The following is a 24,033-nucleotide window of genomic DNA, read 5'->3' on the forward strand; positions in this document are numbered from 1 at the left end:
ATTTCCTGGGAACGATGGAAGAATGATTTTCCGGGAAACGATGGAAGTCCGTAACTACCTTTGGGAGAAAGGAAGGGTCCAGGCGAAGCGTAATACTATCTACGGTCAAGTTCATGTAAGGTTCTCTGATAGAAAGGGCCTGAAGTGCTCCTACTCTCAGTGCTGAAGTGATGGCTACTAAGAAGGCAGTCTTATGAGAGAGAGTGTGTATTGAGCTAGAGGATAGAGGCTCAAAAGGGAGAGAGGGTTAAACCCTTGAGTACCACATTTAGATCCCAGGATGGGACATGAGACTGAATTTTTGGGTGAAGTCTGAGTGCTGAAGTTCTGAATCTTTTGATCCACCTAGGAGAGGCCAAATCTTGGTCGAATATGGAACTTAGGGCTGAAATCTGCACCTTAAGAGTGCTGGGTTTGAGACCCAACTCCAATCCACTCTCTAGAAAATCAAGGATCCGAGCAATGTTGGGATGTGAGGTATCAGGAGCGTACCATGATAGGAATTTTTTTCCATATTTTGCCGTATATCGCGTTGGTTACTGGATTCCTACTCTGTTGAAGAGTTTTTATAACTTCTTCCGATAGACCTTTGGATCTTAAGATCTCGGCTTCAGTAACCAGGCTGCTAGGTTTAGCCACTGAGGATTGGGATGGAACAGGGGCCCTTGAGAGAGAAGGTTGCTGACCTGTGGTAGTATTACCGGACCCTCTAGGCAGAGTTCTGTGATGGCCCCGAACCAAGGCCTTTTGGGCCACACGGGGGCCACCTGAATTGTTGCTACTCTCTATCCTGACTTTCTGGATGGTTCTTGCTATCAGCGGTATCGGAGGGAACGCATAGACCAGCCTGAAATGCCAGGGATGGGCTAATGCGTCCAAAATTCATGGCCTTGTCTCGTCTGTCCAAAGAAAAGAAGAGGGGAAGTTTTGCGTTTGACCAACTGGCAAATATCTACCTCGGGGAGACCCCATTTGGCTACCAGCGACTGGAAAATCTGAGGATTCAGGCTCCATTCTCCTGGCTGGATATCTTCCCTGCTTAGAAAGTCTGCTTGGACATTGTTTGAGCCTTTCAGGTGGATTGCTGAAAGTGATAGATGTTGTTCTGCCCAAAAAAATATTCGGCCTGCAATCTGTTTTAGGCTGTGTACCTTCGTACCTCCTTGATGACGAAGGAAGGCAACTGTAGTCACATTGTCCGAGAGAATCTTGATGTGAGAACCCTGGATTAAGTTGACTGCTGCTCTGAGCGTTTTTTCTACCGCCATTAGCTCCCTGAAGTTGGAAGATCTGGCACTGATCTCGGGACTCCATCTGCCTTGAAAGGGAATCTGGGCCACCATAGCTCCCCAGCCTCGTAGACTGGCGTCGGTAGTCACTGTAATCAGAGGGTCCTGGGTCCAAAAAATCCCCCTCTGAAGATTTAGGGAGCTTAGCCACCAAGAAAAAGAAGCTTTTATCCGACCGGGGTCCTGAACCGTTTGTTTAGTGAGTCCCTTTGTCTGTTCCAGGATCTTAGGATATGATCCTGAAGAGGCCTTGAGTGGGCCTGGGCCCACAACACCAACTGGATACAGGCTGTCATAGACCCCAATACAGACATTATCGCTCTCAACGTTGGATTTTCTTGGCGTCTGAAATTTGAGATTTTGGAATTGAGAGTGGTCTGATGCTCCAATGGTAGAAAGGACATCTGTTTGTTGGAGTCCAGCAATACACCAAGGAATTTCCTCCTTGAGGAAGGGAGGAGTTCCGATTTTTTTAGGTTTGGGATCCAACCTAAAGACCGAAGGGTTCTTAAGGTTATAGAGACGTGAAGATTGAGAGTTGCTACTGAGGGAGCGACAAGTAACATGTCGTCCAAGTATGGAATTATGCACACGCCCTATTTCTGGATGAGTGCGATGACTTTTGCCATGATCTTCGTAAACACCCGGGGTGCTGAAGAGATGCCGAAGGGCAGTACGTTGTACTGGTAGTGAACTGTTATATTGTCCCTGAGGACTGCAAACCTCAGGACTGATGAATCGGCACACGGTAGTACGCATCCTTTAAATCTATGGTTGCCATGACGAAGTCTTTCCCTATTAGGGGAATAGTTGATTTTATAGACTCCATCTTGAAACGTCGGTATTTGATGTGATGGTTTAGGGACTTCAGGTTGATTATGATGCGTGGGGTCCCTGATGGTTTAAGTATTAGGAATATTTTTGAGTAGTGACCCGTCCCCTCCTGGCCAGGGGGAACTAGAGACACCACTCCCGAATCCAGAAGGTCTTTTAAGGCGACCGATAGGAGATTCTGAGCCCCCCGAGAGGGAAGGGATGTGACCCTCAGGATCTGAGGGGGGCGACTCTCGAATTCCAATAGAAGACCCTCCTCGATGGTATTGAGGATCCACTGGCAGGAAGATATTGCCTGCCACTGGGGAACGAAATTGAAAAGTCGCCCCCCTACATGGACCAAGTCATTGCCTGTCCTGCTACTGGTGTTGTTACTGGGGTACAAGGATATATATCAAAATTTGTGATAGTCAAGAGTGTAAATGTGTCTAATTTTAAATCAACCTACATATATGACACAAGAACTAGAAGAATATAGCAATATATAATTTAATTATTATCAATTAAAAAAGACTCATGATATATAAAGTGCAAATGGAGGGATACACAACTAAAATGAGGGGGTACCTGGGCAAATCAGTATATTAGTACATTATACAATTTATGTGCCTGGTCTGAACATAGTGAATTTTAAATACATGCCATATACTGGTTACATAATAATGGTTACATAAAGTGCATACCATATAGTGGTTACCCCATATTAAAGTGCAGTGTGCCCAAATGCATTATATAAATCAAACTCAATATACATAAAATTCCATGAATATAGATTAAATAAATAAATAGGTACCATAAGGATGAAAAAATAATAATAAATAAAGTAAACCAAGCAATTAATGAACACAGAATTAAGATGTGTACTGACCCAGGTGACCCCAATCCAACGCGTCACCCTTCCATCTGGCATACCCAACCTTCACTGTTGGGTTAATAAAAAATACTGTGTGTAGCAAACTCCCTGTAATAGTCTCCTGCCACTTCTAACGCAAAGTATTAGAAACACTGGCAACAGTTGGGTAAAGGGCATCTCTTCCAATCGCACACTGCACTTTAATATGGGGTAACCACTATATGGTATGCACTTTATGTAACCATTATTATGTAACCAGTATATGGCATGTACTTAAAATTCACTATGTTCAGACCAGGCACATAAATTGTATAATGTACTAATATACTGATTTGCCCAGGTACCCCCTAATTTTAGTTGTGTATCCCTCCATTTGCACTTTATATATCATGAGTCTTTTTTAATTGATAATAATAAAATTATATATTTTATATTGCTATATTCTTCTAGTTCTTGGGGTACAAGGATGTTGCGACCCTTGCTGCCTTTGGGATAGCTCCAGCGCCCAGATTTTCCCTTCCCTCTATACTGTGAGGGGTGACTTTGGGAAGGCCGAAAGGAACAGTTTCTTAGCCTGTTTCTGTTCAGGAAGGGTTTTCTTCCTGTCCGAGGCCTTTTCCAGGATTTCATACAGGGCTTGGCCAAATACATATTTTCCTTGGAATGGAATGGAACAGAGCTTGATTTTAGAGGTGACGTCACCACTCCATGTTTTGAGCCATAGTGCACGGCGAGCAGTATTGGACAGGACAGCTGCCCTGGCCGCGATACGGACTGACTCAGCCGAGGCGTCCGCTAAGAAACCTGTGGCTTTTTGAAGGAGAGGGATGGAGTCAAGCAGATCTGCCCTGGACGTGCCCTGAGACAGATGTTCCTCCAGTTGGGTCAGCCATTTGAAGAGGGATCTGGCCACACAAGTCGAGGAAATATTGACTCAGAGAGGCAGAGGAAGTTTCCCATGATTTTTTAAGGACGCTTTCCATTTTGCGGTCCAAAGGATCCTTTAATTGGGACGAGTCCTCAAAGGGAAGTGAGGTTTTCCTCACTACCCTAGCCACCTGGATGTCTACTTTAGGGACTTCCCATTCAAAACCTTCACCCTCTAACGGAAACCTATGTTTTAATTCCGAAGGGGTGGTGAGGCGATTTTCCGGGGACTCCCATTCCTGTCGGATGAGATCCCTAATTACCTCATGGACTGGAAACCCAGTCTGTTTCTTGGTTTTAAGACCCCTAAACATCTCATCCAGAACAGAACAGGGAACCTCCACTTCTTCCAGCCCCATAGTGACTCTAACAGCGTCCAGTAGTTCCTCTAAGTTGTCCGAGGAAAAATAATATCTACCGGTTTCGACTGCTTTGGCAGGCCCTACGGATGCCAATTCCTCAAAATCATCAGAGGCTGAGCTATTAGCATCCATAGAGACCACATCTGAGTCTAACTCTTGGATCTTTCTCTTCTTAGGGGGAGAGGGCCTGGAGGAGGAATAGACAGGCAGGGCAGCAAAGGAGGCCTGGAACTCCTGTCTAACCACCTGGACCTCCTGCTTAACGAGTGATCTAAGCTCCTCGATCAGTGAGGGGTTTTCTTCTCTAATTATTTTATCCGTACAGGGCTGACAACTTCTTCTTATAGGATGAGGACAGATTTTTTGTACAGATGCCACATCTACAGGGCTGGTCTTTATCCTTATTAGAAGCGGGGGCCTTGTCTTCCTAAGAAAGGGGAAGAGAAGGGGACCCATGTGAAATAGAAGGAGGGGAGATCTAGTGTCATCTAAAAGGAGGCCAAGATAACCCCATAGTGACCACCCAGGTACTACTCACTGTAGCCAAGGGCATGCTGGGCTCTGCAGATGCAGGGGTACAGGACCTATCACCTTCCATAGTTGGAATATGGTGGGAATAGCCTTACCTTTTGATGTCTTCAGGCGGGTTTTAAATAAAACCGTGCCTCCCAGCAAGGGACCTCAATTCCATCCCCTTTCCGGTCACTTTAACCCTAGAACGCATACCTGGGGCCTTTTAGGCCCGCCCTGTTAATTGTTTTCTATTTTCTGCAAGATTTCTTTAGTTAGAATTTTGAAACTCTAGGTATTCCTCAGGTATATAGTTGTTTGTCATTTCCAGTTGGTCATTTATTTATTATTTGCACACGGGCCTAAAAGGCCCCAGGTATGTGAAAGTGTAGATTTTTATTGTCATGCGTTCTAGGGTTAAGGGCCAATCCAGGTTTGGTATGGGCCTTTGGTCCTGTCATTCAGCGTCCCACGTGGAACGCCCCGACCGGAGAGATGGGACCGCAGCGACGTCAACTGGCGCGTGTGTGCCCAAACCGCCCATCGGTTCAGGAGCATGGAATCCACATGCAGCGTGGAACGCTCAGGCTGGAGCGGCAGGCCTGCGGCGACGCCACTTCCGGTGCGCGCATGTCGATGTCACCGCGGGGATGCCCGTGTGCGCCGCAACGTCTGCGCTCCAGGAAAGAGGAGATGCCGGGGGACAGGAGTGGCCTCCGGCATGAGCGATCCCCTGGCTTGCTTTACCCTCAGGAAGCCAGGGTGGTCCCCCAAAGGGGAGCAGCAAGGAGGGAGTAGGGAGCACCCCGACCGACCACTGCCCGGCATACAGGTAAAGGAAATACAGCGCTGCCCTGCCGGCCCGACAGCACTGCAGGATCTCTTCATGCCCCAAGGGGGACAGGAAAAACACTGGGGATTTTAATCTCTCTATGCTCCTGTCCCCCAATAGGGCGTGGACAACATCCTCCAATACTGTCGTGGAAGGCGTATTGAGAAATGTTAGTATGTGAAAGGCCAAATTCAGATGTCTTCGCGTTATGGCCCGATATGAACATGATGCATGTACTAGCCATGGGTCTTCTGACCCCAACTTAGCAGCCTCATATAAGCCTACAAAGCTGTGAAGTTAAGGTCAGAAGACCTGTTGTTGGACCATGATGCAAGGAAGTTGGAATTCGGCCAAACCGTCAGTAGAACAGCACTCCATACGCAGGTATGCCTTCAGAAAGTTACATTTTTCTTTTCCTGATCCAAGCAACACACGGCATGTGAAACAAAGTATTACTTACAGTTAGGTCCATATATATTTGGACAGAGACAACATTTTTCTAATTTTGGTTCTAGACATTACCACAATGAATTTTAAACAAAATAATTCAGATGCCGTTGAAGTTCAGACTTTTAGCTTTCATTTGAGGGTATCCACATTAAAATTGGATGAAGGGTTTAGGAGTTTCAGCTCCTTAACATGTGCCACCCTGTTTTTAAAGGGACCAAAAGTAATTGCACAGATTAAATAATTGTAAATAAAATGTTCATTTCTAGTACTTGGTTGAAACCCCTTTGTTGGCAATGACTGCCTGAAGTCTTGAACTCATGGACATCACCAGATGCTGTGTTTCCTCCTTTTTGATGCTCTGCCAGGCCTTCACTGCGGTGGTTTTCAGTTACTGTTTGTTTGTGGGCCTTTCTGTCTGAAGCTTAGTCTTTAACAAGTGAAATGCATGCTCAATTGGGTTGAGATCAGGTGACTGACTTGGCCATTCAAGAATATTCCACTTCTTTGCTTTAATAAACTCCTGGGATGCTTTGGCTTTATGTTTTGGGTCATTGTCCATCTGTAGTATGAAATGACGACCAATCAGTTTGGCTGCATTTGGCTGGATCTGAGCACACAGTAAGGCTCAGAATACATCAGAATTCATTCGGCTGCTTCTGTCCTGTGTCACATCATCAATAAACACTAGTGACCCAGTGCCACTGGCAACCATGCATGCCCAAGCCATCACACTGCCTCCACCGTGTTTTACAGATGATGTGGTATGCTTTGGATCATGAGCTGTACCACGCCTTCGCCATACTTTTCTCTTTCCATCATTCTGGTAGAGGTTGATCTTGGTTTCATCTGTCCAAAGAATGTTCTTCCAGAACTGTGCTGGCTTTTTTAGATGTTTTTTAGCAAAGTCCAGTCTAGCCTTTTTATTCTTGATGCTTATGAGTGGCTTGCACCGTGCAGTGAACCCTCTGTATTTACTCTCATGCAGTCTTCTCTTTATGGTAGATTTGGATATTGATACGCCTACCTCCTGGAGAGTGTTGTTCACTTGGTTGGCTGTTGTGAAGGGGTTTCTCTTCACCATGGAGATTATTCTGCGATCATCCACCACTGTTGTCTTCCGTGGGCGCCCAGGTCTTTTTGCATTGATGAGTTCACCAGTGCTTTCTTTCTTTCTCAGGATGTACCAAACTGTAGATTTTGCCACTCCTAATATTGTAGCAATTTCTCGGATGGGTTTTTTCTGTTTTTGCAGCTTAAGGACGGCTTGTTTCACCAGCATGGAGAGCTCCTTTGACCGCATGTTTACTTCACAGCAAAACCTTCCAAATGCAAGCACCACACCTCAAATCAACTCCAGGCCTTTTATCTGCTTAATTGAGAATGACATAACGAAGGGATTGCCCACACCTGTCCATGAAATAGCCTTGGAGTCAATTGTCCAATTACTTTTGGTCCCTTTAAAAACAGGGTGGCACATGTTAAGGAGCTGAAACTCCTAAACCCTTCATCCAATTTTAATGTGGATACCCTCAAATGAAAGCTGAAAGTCTGAGCTTCAACTGCATCTGAATTGTTTTGTTTAAAATTCATTGTGGTAATGTCTAGACCCAAAATTAGAAAAATGTTGTCTCTGTCCAAATATATATGGACCTAATTGTATGTAATGATTCGGGTCAAAGACCTTTGATCGGGTATGGTAACTTAAGTCACCACACCACAGTTGTTGCCACATGTTATCATCTAGGTCCATGACACAGGAAAAATTTCCCTGTACTTTTGGACCAGTGTATACCCTTGAAAAGTCTATTACACTCGAAGGGTCTTTGATCCGAAACGTTGCGTACAAGATAATTTGTCTCGTACGCAGTATTTTACATGAATCTGGGGAATAAAAACTAAACGTTCTAAAGCCATTCCTACATATGGAGTGCAGATCTATCTACTATTACACATACTGGCATTAATATAATGGTTGAATCGTCACTCCAATGCCATCAGAATTTCTATTACTGTATTTCGTCATGTTGTTCCTGGGTATTGAGAAGTTCCCAGGTACATAGTTATCGATTTGATCAGCAGTTAAAATGTGGAAAATAGTTAGAATCCAACAATGTCTACAAGGAGATGTACAACTTTCTTTGTATGCACTAGGAAAAAAAAAAAAAAAGAATATCTTACCAACGCGTGATTCCACAACCTAACAAGAATTCTCAAAGCTTTGGTAGCAAGCACACTGAGACAACTCTAGAAACATAATGAGCCAACTACCAAGTTGTACATCAGCTCTTCTCTTTGAAGTACTGCAAGGCAGTTTTTCACATAAGACATAAGCTTTTTAGATCAGAAGCCTAAAGTGGAATGTGAGATAGTCGTGTGTCCATTCCTCAGATAATGACAAAGCAGCAGATCTGGTTTGCAAGACCTAAAAGTAACACAGCTAGCAATCCGACATTATACGGTTCAGTCATTTACAGTTTGTTGAGTCTACATAGCATGAAAGCCACGGTGCAGAATGTTATGCATGGCAGCAATGAATTTACAGGCATGAAATATGATACCTGCGGGATGAGCTCAATCCCTCCAACAAATGCAGCTCCGTTCTTTTTTGCAATCTCAGCTTCTTCTGCCTTCTGCAGAGAGAAGGAAAAAAACACACACAAAACCAGGTCAGTGTGAAACAAAGGGACTGAAGAAGGTAAAACTGTCCTATTTGTAAGTCATTAATTGTATACGTTCCTTGCTGCGTCCGATGGAATAGGGAGAGGTTTACTGATAAAAAATATCCTAAAATTCTGGTGTAATTTGTGGCAAATTTATTTTAAGACACTTTTTGCACCTTGCTTCACAGAGTGTATAATATACAATTGGAGAAGGCATAGAATGCCTTTAAAAAGTATTCAAACTCCTGTGAACTTTTCCACGTTACACAGACAAACAAATGGATTTTATTGGGATTTTATGTGAGATATCAACACAAAGTAGCAAGTATTCTCAGTATAACTACAGCTGTTCTGTAAAGGCCTCAGAGGTTTGTTGAGAACATTAGGGCTCAAACAGCATCATGAAAACCAAAGAACACACCAGACAGGTTAATGATAACATTGTGGAGAAGAGTAAAGAAGGGTTAGGTTATAAAAAAACAAACAAAAAAACATCTCACAGAGCATTGTTCAACCTATCATCCAAAAATGGAAGGAGTATGGCACAACTGCAACCCTACTAAAACAAGGCCATCCTCTTAAATTACATCCCATGTAAGGAGAGGACTAATTAGTAAGTAGCCAAGAGGCCCATGGTCACTCTGGAAGAGCTGCAGTGACCCACAGCTCAAGTAGGAGAATCTGTCCATAGGACAACTATTAGTCATATACTCCACAAATCTGTTCTTTATGGAAGAGTGTCAAGGAAAAAGCCATTTTTGAAAGCAAGAAAAAAGAAGTCCTATTTGCACTTTGCAAAAAGCCATGTAGGGAACACAGTTAGCATGTGGGAGAAGAGGCTCTGGTCAGATGAGACCAAAGTAGAACTTTTTGGGCTAAATGCAAAACGCTATATGTGGCGGAAAACTAACACTGCACATTACCCTGAAAACACCATATCAACTGTCAAACATGGTGGTAGCAGCATCATGCTGTGAGGGTGCAGAGCCAGGGAAGCTGATCAGAGTTGATTGGAAAATGATGGAGCTAAATACAGGACAATACTGGAGAAAAAAAAATGTTAAAGGCTGCAGAGGACTTCAGACTGGGACGTAGGTTCACCTTCCAGCAAGACAACAACCTTAAACATACTGCCAGAGTTATAATGAAATCGATTAAATAAAAGCATATTCATATGTGTGAATGGCCCAGTCACAGTCCAGACGTAAATCTCATTGAGAATCTGTGGCAAGATTTGGAAATTGCTGTTCACAGACGCTCTCCATCCAATCTCACTGAGCTAGAGCTAGTGTGCAAAGAAGAATGGTCAAAAATGTCAGCCTCTAGATGTGGAAAGCTGGTAGAGACATACCACAAAAGACTTGCAGCAGTAATTGCAGCGAAAGTTGGTCCTACAAGAGTACTGACTCAGGGGGGCTGAATACAAATGCACATCACAATTTTCAGATTTATATTTAAAAAAAAATTAGAAAACCATGTATCATTTCCTTTACACTTCACAAATACTTGCTACTTTGTGTTGGTAAATCATATAAAATCCCAATAAAATACATTTAAGTCTTTGGGTGTAACGTGACAAAATGTGGAAAAGTTCATGGGGTATGAATACTTTTTCAAGGCACTTTAGGTTTAGCTGCTAGAGCTTGCACTAAAATTGTGTCAAAATCATTTCCAGAATGGTTTAAAGCCCCACTCCAGCATTTATTTTTATTGCAGCGCTGTAGTGGTGCTACTAATCTAAGTTCCCTGCACCCAGTCTTATACTTACTAGCCACAGTCTTCTTTTGTTATCAGTGCCGCTCCTGCTGGTCTTTAGCAGTTCATGACCTGTTGGATCGTTCCATTGTTCGTTGGGTGATCCGGAAGTCACAGCTCAATGTACAGTAAGCCTATGAGAGCCAGAACAAGACCAGAATGAGGCTCTCAGACTTACATTGAAGACTTGTGACAGTTACCTCTCACTTACGGTCAGTCAGAAATTGTGGTCACAAGATGGCGGAGCGAGACTGGAGCGGCATCGGGAAGAGCTGAAGATGGCAGCTAGTAAGTATAATACTAAAGTCAAGGAACTTACATTAGTAGCACCAATCCATCGCGGAAATAAAATTAATATGCTGGAGTGGTGCTTTACTCAATTAACAAGTGCTGTAAAATTAGACAAGCATTTAAAAATGCTCAATATTTATTAGACATCTTGAGCCATTGTGATCAATTTGGTGCACTCTCAGGCTTTTTAGCCTAAGTTCACAAGGTATAATAATTAGGCAGTTTTAGTGAATCTGTCCCAGTGTCCTCATAAAACCGTTCTTTAGATTACACATTCCAACATTCAATGTCCGCTAAGGAAGTGGCAGCTAACATTCCCAATGGCAGCTGTGCTCGGCATTCCCCCACGATGAGCTGCTTCTTCATTCACGGTTTAACACTTCTTTTTCTGAGTATGGCGTCTAGACTTCATTAGGTTTGTCCACCAACCAGAATAGCCTTTCATTATAGTGGTGCAGTTAGCCACCTTATGCCCTACATTGTTTACTTCACAACCTTTTGTACTTGGTAACAGATAGGATTTCGAGTGTCTGACAATCTGCCACAATGGAAATGTGGCTCCTGCACCACCGCTTAGGGATCAATGGTGCACAGCACAGATATTTATGGTGTAACCAATGCTTCTCAGGGCTCATTCAGACAGCAGCAATTTCTCCGGGACACAAACAGTCCCAATTTCATCAGTATTTTTGATCCAAGGTTCTTCAGTATTTCATCAGTGTGTTAGTTTTTACCATCAGTGTTTTATGAGTAATTCTCACTGATTACATAAATACAATTCAAAGCTTCTTATATTTATTACAATGTTAAAACAGACAGCACAAGGAGTGCATTTGTGTGCAGTCAGTCATTTTCACAGATCAGTAGACTTATATAGGTAATTTTGATCTGATACTTGGATCAAAAATGGAAAGATGATGTGTTCAATACCTTTTCCCTGTGTAAATTCATTTTCTTACACAACCTAATTTATGGACATCTATGGTTTGATTTCTTTGCCTGTGTGGATTGGGAGAGTTGTTACCGACATCTGGTGGGAATTTCATGTCAATAGCACCTTTAGTAATAGATTTACTTAACCCCTTTAGAGCCCATGACGTCTTAGTACGCACATTTGCGTACCCCCGGTTCAGTGAGGGCTGCTGCGATGAGCCCTCACTGAACCGAGCACATGTCAGCTGATTCTTACAGCTGACATGTGCCCGCAACAGCCGCGGGTGGAATCGCGATCCACCTGCGGCTGTTAACATGTTAAATGCCGCTGTCAATCTCCGACAGCAGCATTTAACGCGCGCTTCCGGGTTGCGCGTCATAAGCCCCGCCCACCGGCGACCCCGTCACGTGATCGCGGGTCGCCGATGGGCGTTCATGACAACCCAGGGTCTGCAGCAGACGCCTGTGGTTGTCATGATCTCGTCGCTATGAGCGCCACCTAGTGGTCGGCGCTCATAGCACAGGACCATTTCTGCTATATGCAGGGGATCTGCTGATCCCCTGTATGTAGCAGAGACGATCAGACAACTGCTGCTTCTAGTCTCATATGGAGACTATTGAAGCATGCAGTAAGTGAAAAAAAAATGTTTTTAAAAATATAAAAAAATAAAAAAAATATAAAAGTTTAAATCACCCCCCTTTCGCCCCATTCAAAATAAAATCTAAAAAAAACCCCCCACATACACATATTTGGTATCGCTGCGTTCAGAATCGCCCGATCTATCAATATAAAAAAAGAATTAATCCGATCGGTAAACGGTGTAACGTGAAAAAAATTCTAAACGCCAGAATTACGTTTTTTGGTCGCCGCAAAATTGCAATAAAATGCAATAACGGGCGATCAAAACATCGGATCTACCCCAAAATGTTATCAATAAAAACGTCAGCTCGGCATGTAAAGAATAAGCCATCACCCGGCCCCAGATCCCGAAAAATGGAGACGCTACAGGTCTCAGAAAATGGCGCTATTTTTTTTTAGTTTTTTTTTACCAAATTTTGGAATTTTTTTTCACCACTTAAATATAAAATAACCTGTACATGTTTGGTGTCTACAAACTCGTAATGACCTGGAGAATAAGAATGGCAGGTCAGTTTTAGCATTCAGTGAACGTCGTAAAAAAAATAAATAAAAAACAACTGTGGTATTGCACTTTTTTTGCAATTTTACCGCACTTGGAATTTTTTTCCCGTGTTCCCGTACGCGATATGGTAAAACTAGTAATGGCGTTGAAAAGTACAACTTGTCCCGCAAAAAATAAGCCCTCACACGGCCATATTGCCCAAAAAATAAAGACGCTATGGCTCTGGGAACAAGGGGAGCAAAAAACGAAAAAGCAAAAACGACAAAACTCAAGGTTGCGAAGGGGTTAAAAAACTATGACATGTTCAATATTTATTTCACCCACAGCATGTATATACATATAGGTCCCATATAGAGATATATTATATAAAAAAACACCCCTCCAATTTCCCAATACCAGAAATGAACCCCACACCACCAAAAAATCTAAAATTTATATATATATATATATATATATATATATATATATATATATATATATATATATATATGTGTGTGTGTGTGTGTGTATATGTATGTATGTGTGTGTGTGTGTGTGTGTGTATGTGTGTATATATATATATACACACACATACATACACACACACACACACACACATACATATATACGTATTCATACACACACATATATTATATATATATATATATATATATATATATATATATATATATATATATATATATATATATATATATATATACACACACACACATATATATCTATCAAGAAAAAAAATGTAGTACTCAGTAAGGGTAATTTTTTTTCAGACCAAGCAGAGGGAAAAATTTATGGAATCACTCAATTCTGAGGAAAAAAGTATGGAATCATGAAAAACAAACACACAAAAGAACACTCCAATACATCACTAGTATTTTGTTGCACCACCTCTGGCTTTAATAACAGCTTGCAGTCTCTGAGGCATGGACTTAATGAGTGACAAACAGTACACGTCATCAATCTGGCTCCAACTTTCTCTGATTGCTGTTGCCAGATCAGCTTTGCAGGTTGGAGCCTTGTCATGGACCATTTTCTTCAACTTCCACCAAAGATTTTCAATTGGATTGAGATCCGGACTATTTGCAGGCCATGACATTGACCTTGTGTGTCTTCTTTCAAGGAATGTTTTCACCGTTTTTGCTCTATGGCAGGATGCATTATCATCTTGAAAAATGATGTCATCATCCCCAAACATCCTTTCAATTGATGGGATAAGAAAACTGTCCAAAATATCAATGTAAACTTGGGCATTTATTGAAGATGTAATGACAGCCATCTCCCCAGTGCCTTTACCGGACATGCAGCCCCATATCATCAATGACTGTGGAAATTTGCATGTTCTCTCCATGCAGTCATCTTTATAAATCTCATTGGAACGGCACCAAACAAAAGTTCCAGCATCATCACCTTGCCCAATGCAGATTCGCGATTCATCAATGAAGAGAACTTTCATACAGTCATCCACAGTCCACGATTGCTTTTCCTTAGCCCATTGTAACCTTGTTTTTTTCTGTTTAGGTGTTAATGATGGCTTACGTTTAGCTTTTCTGTATGTAAATCCCATTTCCTTTAGGCGGTTTCTTACAGTTCGGTCACAGACATTGACTCCAGTTTCCTCCCATTCATTCCTCATTTGTTTTGTTGTGCATTTCCTGTTTTGGAGACATATTGCTTTAAGTTTCCGGTCTTGACGCTTTGATGTCTTCCTTGGTCTACCAGTATGTTTGCCTTTAACAACCTACCCATGTTGTTTGTATTTGGTCCAGATTTTAGACACAGCTGACTGTGAACAACCAACATCTTTTGCAACATTGCGTTATGATTTACCTTCTTTTAAGAGTTTGATAATCCTCTCCTTTGTTTCAATTGACATATCTCGTTATGGAGCCATGATTCATGTCAGTCCACTTGGTGCAACAGCTCTCCAAGGTGTGATCACTCCTTTTTAGATGCAGACTAATGAGCAGATCTAATTTGATGCAGGTGTTACTTTTGGAAATGAAAATTTACAGGGTGATTCCATATTTTTTTCCTCAGAATTGAGTGGTTCCATAATTTTTTCCCTCTGCTTGGTCTGAAAAAAATTACCCTTACTGAGTACTACATTTTTTTTCTTGATTTCTTTTAGTGTTTCTTAAAGCCATGAAGTTGGCATTTGAAATGACTTTAGTTTTGTGCCATGTCTGTGATCTGCTTTTTTTCAAAAACATTAAACAAAAGGTGGCTACTTTGAAGAACCTAGAATATAAGACATATTTTCAGTTGTTTCACACTTTTTTGTTAAGTATATAATTCCACATGTGTTAATTCATAGTTTCTGAAAATACAGAAATATCTTTAAATGAGGTGTGTCCAAACTTTTGGTCTGTATTGTATATATATATATATATATATATATATATATATATATATATATATATATATATATATATATATACACATATACACACATAATTATTTGAACTTACCTCTGTAAACACTAAGATCTTATTAGGCTCCATGACAAAAGGAAATGGCAAATGAAGATAGCCAACAAACGGATCCACTTTTCTCTGAAATGTATTAGACAGAAGAGCAACAATAAATATTCTTGCTAATTTTTTAATGAAAGGGAACTTGTCTGGTTTGATTATGCTATTAACATGCAGATGTATAATTAATCTATAAGTTAGTAGGGTTATGAAGGTGCCCGGTTGCAGTTCTGGAAGTGCGGCACCTAGGACAAAAATAACTATTTCTCCCGGGACACACCGGTTTTCAGTCATGTAGGCGCTCACAACACTGAAAGCAGGGTCTTTGAGCACGTCCCGGAACCTTAACTGACAGCCAGTTCTGCAGTGCGTACAGTCATGCTGCAAAATACATCCCGTCACATACAGGTGCATCTCACAAAATTAGAATATCATCAAAAAGTTAATTTATTTCAGTTCTTCAATACAAAAAGTGAAACTCATATTATATAGAATCATTACAAACAGAGTGATCTATTTCAAGTGTTTATTTCTGTTAATGTTGAGGATTATGGCTTACAGCCAATGAAAACACCTAAGTCATTATCTCAGTAAATTTGAATAATTAACAAAAAACACCTGCAAAGGCTTCCTAAGCATTTAAAAAGGTTCCTTAGTCTGTTTCAGTAGGCTCCACAATCATGGGGAAGACTGCTGACTAGTGATGAGCGAGTATGTTTTGTTAACCCTTTCGCCGAGGATACTCGGGCGAGCACCGAGTATTTACAGCGTGCTCGGTGATATGTTTGAATCACTCCCGTGTGCATGATTTGCAACTGTTTGACAGCTTTAATACATGTGAGGAATGTATAAGAAGCAGACATTCCTCACATGTACTAAAGCTGTCAAACGGTTGCAAATCATGCACGCGGGAGTGATTCAAACATATCACCGAGCACGCTGTAAATACTCTGTGCTCGCCCGAGTATACTCGGCAAAAGGGTTAACAAAACATACTCGCTCATCACTACTGCTGATTTGACAGATGTCCAGAAGGCAGTAATTGACACACTCCACAAGGTCCCAGGTTCCGATTTTCATTTGGAAATCAAGATCCCAGAGTCTGGAGGAAGAGTGGAGAGGCACACAATCCAAGCTGCTTGAGGTCTAGTGTGAAGTTTCCACAATCAGTGATGGTTTGGGGAGCCATGTCATCTGCTGGTGTAGGTCCACTGTGTTTTATCAAGACCAAAGTCAGCGCAGCCGTCTACCAGGAAATTTTCTGGCACTTCATGCTTCCCTCTGCCGACAAGCTTTTTGGAGATGGAAATTTCATTCTCCAGCAGGACTTGGCACCTGTCCACACTGCCAAAAGTACAAATACCTGGTTTAAAAACAACAGTATCACTGTGCTTGATTGGCCAGCAAACTCGCCTGACCTTAACCCCATAGAAAATCTATAGGGTATTGTCAAGAGGAAGATGAGAGACACCAGACCCAACAATGCAGACGAGCTGAAGGCTGCTATCAAAGCAACCTGGGCTTCCATAACACCTCAGCTAAGAGATGCCCTTCACCTTATAGACTGGGATAGTATCTTCAGTAATAGGAGCACGGATAGAAAATGGGAAATTTTCAAAACAGTCCTACATAGTCACTGTAGAAGGTACATACCTTATGAGAATAAAAGGGCTAGGAATAGGAGGAAGCCATGTGGCTAAATAAGGAAGTCAGGAGGGCAATGAAAAACAAAAAAAGGGCTTTCGGTAAACTTAAACAAGAAGGCAGCGAGGAAGCGCTAATATCTTATAGGGAAAAAAACAATCTGTAAGAAACAAATAAGAATAGCAAAAGAGGAGACAGAGAGACTAATTGCCAAGGAAAGTAAAACGAATCCCAAACTGTTCTTTAACTATATAAACAGTAAAAGGATTAAAACTGATGGAGTTGGCCCATTGAAAAATAACCTGGGTAAAATCCTAGAGGGCGATGAGGGTAAAGCAAACCTACTCAATAGCTCCTTCTCCACTGTTTTCACAAAAGAAAACAATTTATCGGAGGAATTGCAGAGTGATAAAGTAAACCCTCCACTAAATATCACCCACCTAACCCAGGAGGCAGTTCAGAAACGCCTAAATAATATCAAAATAGACAAGTCACCAGGCCCAGATGGCATACACCCCCGGGTACTAAAAGAATTAAGTAATGTGATAGACAGACCGCTGTATCTTATATTCAAGCACTCTTTATGGACAGGGACTGTCCCACTAGACTGGCGCCAAGCAAATGTGGTACCAATATTCAAAAAGGGGTCTAAAAGTGACCCTGGGAACTATAGACCAGTCAGCTTAACGTCTGTTGTGGGTAAATTGTTTGAAGGATTTCTTAGAGATGCTATTGTAGAATATCTTAATGATAATAACTGTCTAACTCCATATCAACATGGATTCATGAGGGATCGATCCTGACAAAAAAACCTGATGGCCTTCTACGAGGAGGTGAGCTCACAGCTGGACCGGGGAGAGTCAGTGGATGTTGTATACCTTGACTTCTCCAAAGCGTTTGATACCGTGCCACACAAAAGGTTGGTATATAAAATGAGAATGCTTGGTCTGGGGGATAATGTGTGCAAGTGGGTAAATAGCTGGCTGAGTGATAGAAAGCAGAGGGTGGTTATCAATGGAGTAAGCTCAGGGGGTGTCAGGGTTACTAGCGGGGTGCCTCAAGGGTCTGTCTTGGGCCCTATATTATTTAATATATTTATTAATGATCTAGTGGAAGGGTTTCATAGTAAAATAGCAATATTTGCAGATGATACTAAACTTTGTAAAGTAGTTAATACAGATGAGGATAGGGCACAGCTACAGGAGGATTTAGATAAATTGGGGAGTTGGGCCAAAAAATGGTAAATGGGGTTCAATGCCGATAAATGTAAGGTCATGCACATGGGAAAGAAAAACAGCAGTCACCCATACATATTAAATGGGAAACCGTTGGGGAAATCTGACATGGAGAAGGACCTGGGCGTCTTGGTTAATAGCAAATTAAATTGGAGTGCCCAGTGTCAGGCAGCAGCTGCGAAGGCAAATAGAGTCATGGCATGCATCAGAAGAGGAATAGGGGCATATGATGAGAACATTGTTCTTCCTCTGTATAAAGCGCTGGTAAGGCCGCACTTAGAATATTGTGCACAGTTCTGGGCTCCGGTGCTCAGGAAAGACATATTGGAGCTAGAGATGGTACAAAGGAGGGCGACTAAGGTAATAAAGGGAATGGAGGGACTAGAATACCCAGAGAGGTTGTCAAAATTAGGCCTATTTACGTTGGAAAAGAGAAGGCTTAGGGGACACCTCATAAACATGTATAAATACATCAGGGGGCAGTACAGAGATCTCTCCCATGACCTGTTTATACCAAGGATGGTGACAAAGACGAGGGGGCACACTATGCGTCTAGAGGAAAGGAAGTTCCTGCACCAGCATAGAAGGGGATTCTTTACGGTCAGAGCCGTGAGACTCTGGAACTCTCTGGGAGAGGAAGTGGTGATGTCCAGCTCACTTAATGAGTTCAAGAGAGGCCTGGACGCCTTTCTTGAGAACAATAAAATTACATCTTATGCTTAGTGATCGTTAATTAATCCAGGGATTTAATCTGACTGCCAGATTGGTGTCGTTTTTTTTTTTTTTTGCCTTCCCCTGGATCAACGCTGCGGAATAACTGCAGTGCATAAGAAATAGGCTGAACTGGATGGACGCTTGTCTTTTTTCGGCCTTATAAACTATGTAACTATGTAATTGATGCAAAAGTAGCCCCGACAAAGTATTGAGTGCATTTACTGAACATACATTTCAGTACATTGTGTTTTCATTGGCTGTAAGCCATAATCATCAACATTAACAGAAATAAACACTTGAAATAGATCACTCTGTTTGTAATGACTCTATATAATATACGAGTTTCACTTTTTGTATTGAAGAACAGAAATAAATTATCTTTTTTATGATATTCTAATTTAGTGAGATGCACCTGTAAATAGAGTATATCGCATTCAAACCGGGAAAAGAAACTGAAAAGAAATACCATGTGAAAGCACCCCACAAACTCCAACTCCTTGAAAAAGCCACAGGGCGAAACGTGCGTTGGAGTTTGTGGGGTGCTCTCACATGGTATTGCTTTTCAATTTCTTTTCCCTGTTGTTTGAATGTGATACTATATTTATGTGATTGAGTGTATTTTGCAGCATGACTGTATGTAGACTATCCACTTGGATTTATTTATTCTATTTATATTTAAATGTCTTATATACTCATCAACTGCTATATATTTATACCTTAATATATTTATACTATATTCAATCAGGGATACCATTATTTATAATTATACCCACTCCTTATAACCCCCTTTTTTCTGGGATCAAGTCTTTTCCCGTGTAATTCCCTATTGTCCTTTTGTCTCATTTTATCTCTATGTATCTAATAAATGATATATTTTATTCAGTATTTTTCTGAGTCTATTCACTTTCTGTCAAACGCTAATTAGCTAGGACTTGCTTTTGGGGTTGTGGGAGGCTGGCATCCCTTCCACCATACTAATCCGGCCCCTGTAAATCTCATCTCTCCTCCTTTAGTGTGCACAGTGAGACAAGTTGTACTCTCTCTGACTTCATTGGCACATTGAACATGCCCAAGAAGAAAACATCAATAAACAGGAGAGCTCCATTGCTCCGCTGACTGAGCTGGACTTCCTGGGCACTGCACATGCCTAGGAAGGTATAGTGATGCCAAGTTCTGCATATCTATTCTCGGAATGTTGTGAATATAGATGAATAGAAGAACGGCAGTGCCAGCTCAGCTGGACTGGGTATGTGCAGTGCACCCATGAAGCGGTGCCTAGAAAGTCTTAGTCATGCTAAGTCCCGTTCAGCGTACAAAGGGTAGATAAATACAACTCAGCAGCAATATACCATACCATGCCTGACCACGGGTGTGACTACGGCGCCTGAGCACGGGTGTGACTATGGCATCTGAGGGTGGACAAGGCTGGAAAAAGCGATGCCCCTGGACTAGTCTGGACTGAAATCCAAAAGTAAAAGTGTGAGTACAAGTACATCGTTGTAATCACACGTTACTTACCTTTTTCTCCAGCTTCATATCCAGTTTGAGCTGCACAAACACCCACTGCTGTGCGTTGGTAAAATCCAACTTCTGGAAAGTCTTAAGCATCTCTATTGCAGTTTCTGGTTCCAGTGTTGGTTTGGGGTAGTAGCGGGCCACATACACATCATCACTGGGCTTCCATGCTGTTAAGCCAAAGGGTTTAGGACGATCTGTGTCCTTTCTTTTTTCTAGTAGTTGCTCCCTGGTTAATCTTCGAGAAACTGGTTCTTTAGTGGCTTTCTTTTGTTTGATAAATCTGAAAACAGTGGGAAGAGGCGATGCTCCTTATAATCCTAACAAACTGACAAATGAGTATCACCAAACTCAGAAATTCCAACCAAAAATAGCTTGGTACAATATTCAGGGAAAACAGAAACAAGAAAAGGGATAGTAGCACAGATATTTAAAAAGTGCAGAGCTTCAAATCTGATTTTTGGACGATTCTCTCACATGAAGTGGTTAGCACCTTTCACGTACCTAAAACAGTATGGGATGGATGTACTGCTGGCGTATGAAGCTTTGTTGGGTGGACATCAATCAAAGCTAGCAGCACGGACATTGTGGCACAGAGATCCCCAATTGCATTTTCTCATCACTCAAGTGACATTACCTGTAGTGGAAATGTCACTGAACTACATATCTGCACAATAGTCAATGAATAAAGGTTTTTTTTTTTTAATCACATATGGTTGCAATTGCACAGTGCTTGTGAATAAAAAAGCAACTTACCAGCTATGAGAAATCAAAAACTGAGGGATTTTTACTTCTATAATTTATTGCTCATTGCCTAGGTTACTAACCACCTCTGCAGTCTATCAGTTGTGGCTGGACTTCTAGGCAAGGAGTGCAGCTTTGCCAGCTCTTTGCTATGGAGCATGAAAGCGCTGCTCTGAAACGGGCCAGATCACTGGATCCGACCAGCTGCAGTCCAGTGTCCCGCTCCTCCTATGCAGCAGAAGCCAAGCTGCCTCTGCTTGTCACCACAAAGCACCCAGACCGAACGGTCAATCAGCAGGCGCCCATCGCCCTCCGGCAACCAGGAAATGGGGAGGCAGGGGAGCAGTACATTCCTGGAAAATGCTTTATAAGAAACCTAAGCACACAAACATTCTACAGGTAAACTATACTGTATAGATACTTCATCACATTATAACTACTTACAGCTGACAAGTGCAACATAAAGAGGAGACAAAAAGCAGTCGGCTGTGTGCCCACGATGCGTTTTTTAAGCGTTTCCACAGCGGCAAAAAAGCTGCAGAAACGCTTAAAAAACGCTTGGTAGAAGGCCTGCCATGTTCCCCAATGATAATCCGCATGTGCTGTGCACATGCTGCGGAAATTTCCACTGCGGATTATCATTGCAGGAAAAAAACGCAGCACTACCAACTATTTTGTGGAAGCGCTGCGTTTTCGCCACCATTGACTTTCATTAGATCGCATGGATTACACATCACTGTATATGTAGATGCGCCTTCCATGCGTTCTAATGTGCGGATGGTACCCGGGTGTGGAGGAGATGAGACTCTCCTCTGGACCTGGGTACCATAGAAAAGTGTAAAAAAAAAAAGAATAAAATAAAAAATAAATATTATACTTACCTTCTGGCGGCCCCCAGTGCGCTCCTCCTCTCATGCCGGCAAATCGCGATGGACTGAAGGACCTGCGCTGACGTCATAGTCATGTGACTGGTCACGAGACGCTGACGTTGGCAGGTCCTTCAGTGCAGTGTACCGCGATCTGCTGGCAGTCTGCACCGAGTGAAGCAAGACACCGGGGGCCATCGAAAGGTAAGTATAGATTTATTTTTTATTTTTATACATTCTCTCGGGTCACACTATATAAATCCATGCTGGTTGCCGGTTGCATGGATTTATATAGTGTGACCAAGTTGTCAAGCACTTTCCAAGTGATGCTAAAATTGCTTGGAAAGCGCTTGACAACCTGCATGCGGAAATGCATGTGAAGAACGCTTCACTTCCGCTTGTCCCTGGCAGGAAAAATGCATGTACAATTCTCATGTACAATCCGCATGTACAATCCGCATGTACAATCCGCATGTACAATCCGCATGTACAATCCGCATGTACAATCCGCATGTACAATCCGCATGTACAATCCGCATGTGTTTTTTCTGCCAGGGGAGATGCAGAAACGCTCAGGAAAAATCCGGAGCATTTCTGCATCGTGTGCACATAGCCTAAGTAAAGACCCACACACCTCAGATGGTTCAGCTAGCAGCCATCTCGGACGTATCTTGCCCATACACAGGAGTGCTTGCTCAGGCGAGTGCTCCTGTGTGCTCTATGAGAGAGACGCTTATCAGACATCTCTGATGGTGGCTTAGTCCGGGAAGAGCCAAGTGAGCGGCAGCCCGAAATGAGACATACAGGGTTCTTACCTCTCCCAAAATAATGTGTCCAGGGTCCTCATACACATTAGGACTATCGGAAAAACCTATTGATATCAATGGGTTTAGCAGACGTTAGTTTATTGTGTATGGGGGGGGGGGCAGTTGTTTCAAGGTATCTTTCTTTTTGTCCGCTACATATTTCACCCTTTTATTTCATCACCACAACTCCATGTACGCTATATTTCAAAAATCAAGTTTATAGTGAACATTAAGAATCATTGAGAGAAACTTACTTTTTAACCACAGCGGATTCAGCAGCGTAGAATCTTACAGTAACCCAGTTTCTGCTCGCTATGGCGGAAGGACAAATAAAACTTGCCTGCTGGAACACATGCCTATGACAGCCATGGATAGCTGAAAAACAACATCGGGATAAAGATTACTCACTAAATGAAATTCTTATTAGAGCTTGTTGCACATTTTAGTGTATGTATTATTCAAGTCCAAATTTAATACTAGATTCCTAGAAAAACAGACCGTTTTCCCAAAAACTTACTGCAGAGGCGGTCTGAAATCGATATGCTAGAAGTGTGTTGTTTGTATAGCATTAAAGGCATCTGTCAGTAGGATGATCCCTCCTAAGCCGTCTACATGGACATGTAGGTCATAGGAAGCTGAATAAAATAATACCTTGATATCTGCAATCTGATGTTTTATTCCAGAGAAATCCAGATTTTTCTTATATGTAAATGAGCTGTTCAGGACTATGTGCCGGACACTGATCTGTATGAAAATCGGCCTCCAGATTATGACAACGGATCGCAGATATCCTAGTATCATTTTATTCAACTTTCTATGACCCTCATTTCCACAGACGGCTGAGGAGGGTTGATCCTACAGACAGATTCCCTTTAAGACCTCATTCAGACGTCCGTTTTCAACATGACTTCTAGCCATATTTTTCACAGATAAGAGAACAGTGCGTTCTCTTTATGGGGCTGTTCATGTTCGCATTTTTCTGCCGGACCAAGTAACCCACAAAAAAAGAAGTCAGTTTTTGACACAAATGTGTCCATAGAAAACTCAAACAGCATATGGATGCCATTTTAGTGCTGTTTGTTTTTCAGGTTTGTTGGATCAGAGAAGGTTGAGGAACCTCCATCAGATTTTTTTTGCATATGAGAAATACTGATTGAACACGGATGGTAAAAACTTACACTCTGACCAAACTCTGATGAAAAT

The 24,033-nt window shown here is 42.0% G+C and overlaps 1 protein-coding gene across 1 annotated transcript in view; it reads right to left on the minus strand.

Annotated features, from left to right (window-relative positions):
* The window catches only part of MRPL1 (mitochondrial ribosomal protein L1), an 82,839-nt gene that overhangs the window by 40,637 nt on the left and 18,169 nt on the right, over window positions 1-24,033 (minus strand). Inside the window, exons 2-5 of the mRNA XM_073637085.1 lie at window positions 23,085-23,205; window positions 20,418-20,697; window positions 15,304-15,387; window positions 8,616-8,687 (exon numbers count right to left, since the gene is read on the minus strand). Coding sequence (XP_073493186.1) covers window positions 8,616-8,687; window positions 15,304-15,387; window positions 20,418-20,697; window positions 23,085-23,205 — 557 coding nt within the window. The remainder of the gene's footprint in view (window positions 1-8,615; window positions 8,688-15,303; window positions 15,388-20,417; window positions 20,698-23,084; window positions 23,206-24,033) is intronic.

This window comes from Phyllobates terribilis, unplaced genomic scaffold (genome assembly GCF_046119375.1).
Source record: "Phyllobates terribilis strain yellow unplaced genomic scaffold, ASM4611937v1 Scaffold_1__5_contigs__length_1240528914, whole genome shotgun sequence".
Lineage (NCBI taxonomy): Eukaryota > Metazoa > Chordata > Amphibia > Anura > Dendrobatidae > Phyllobates > Phyllobates terribilis.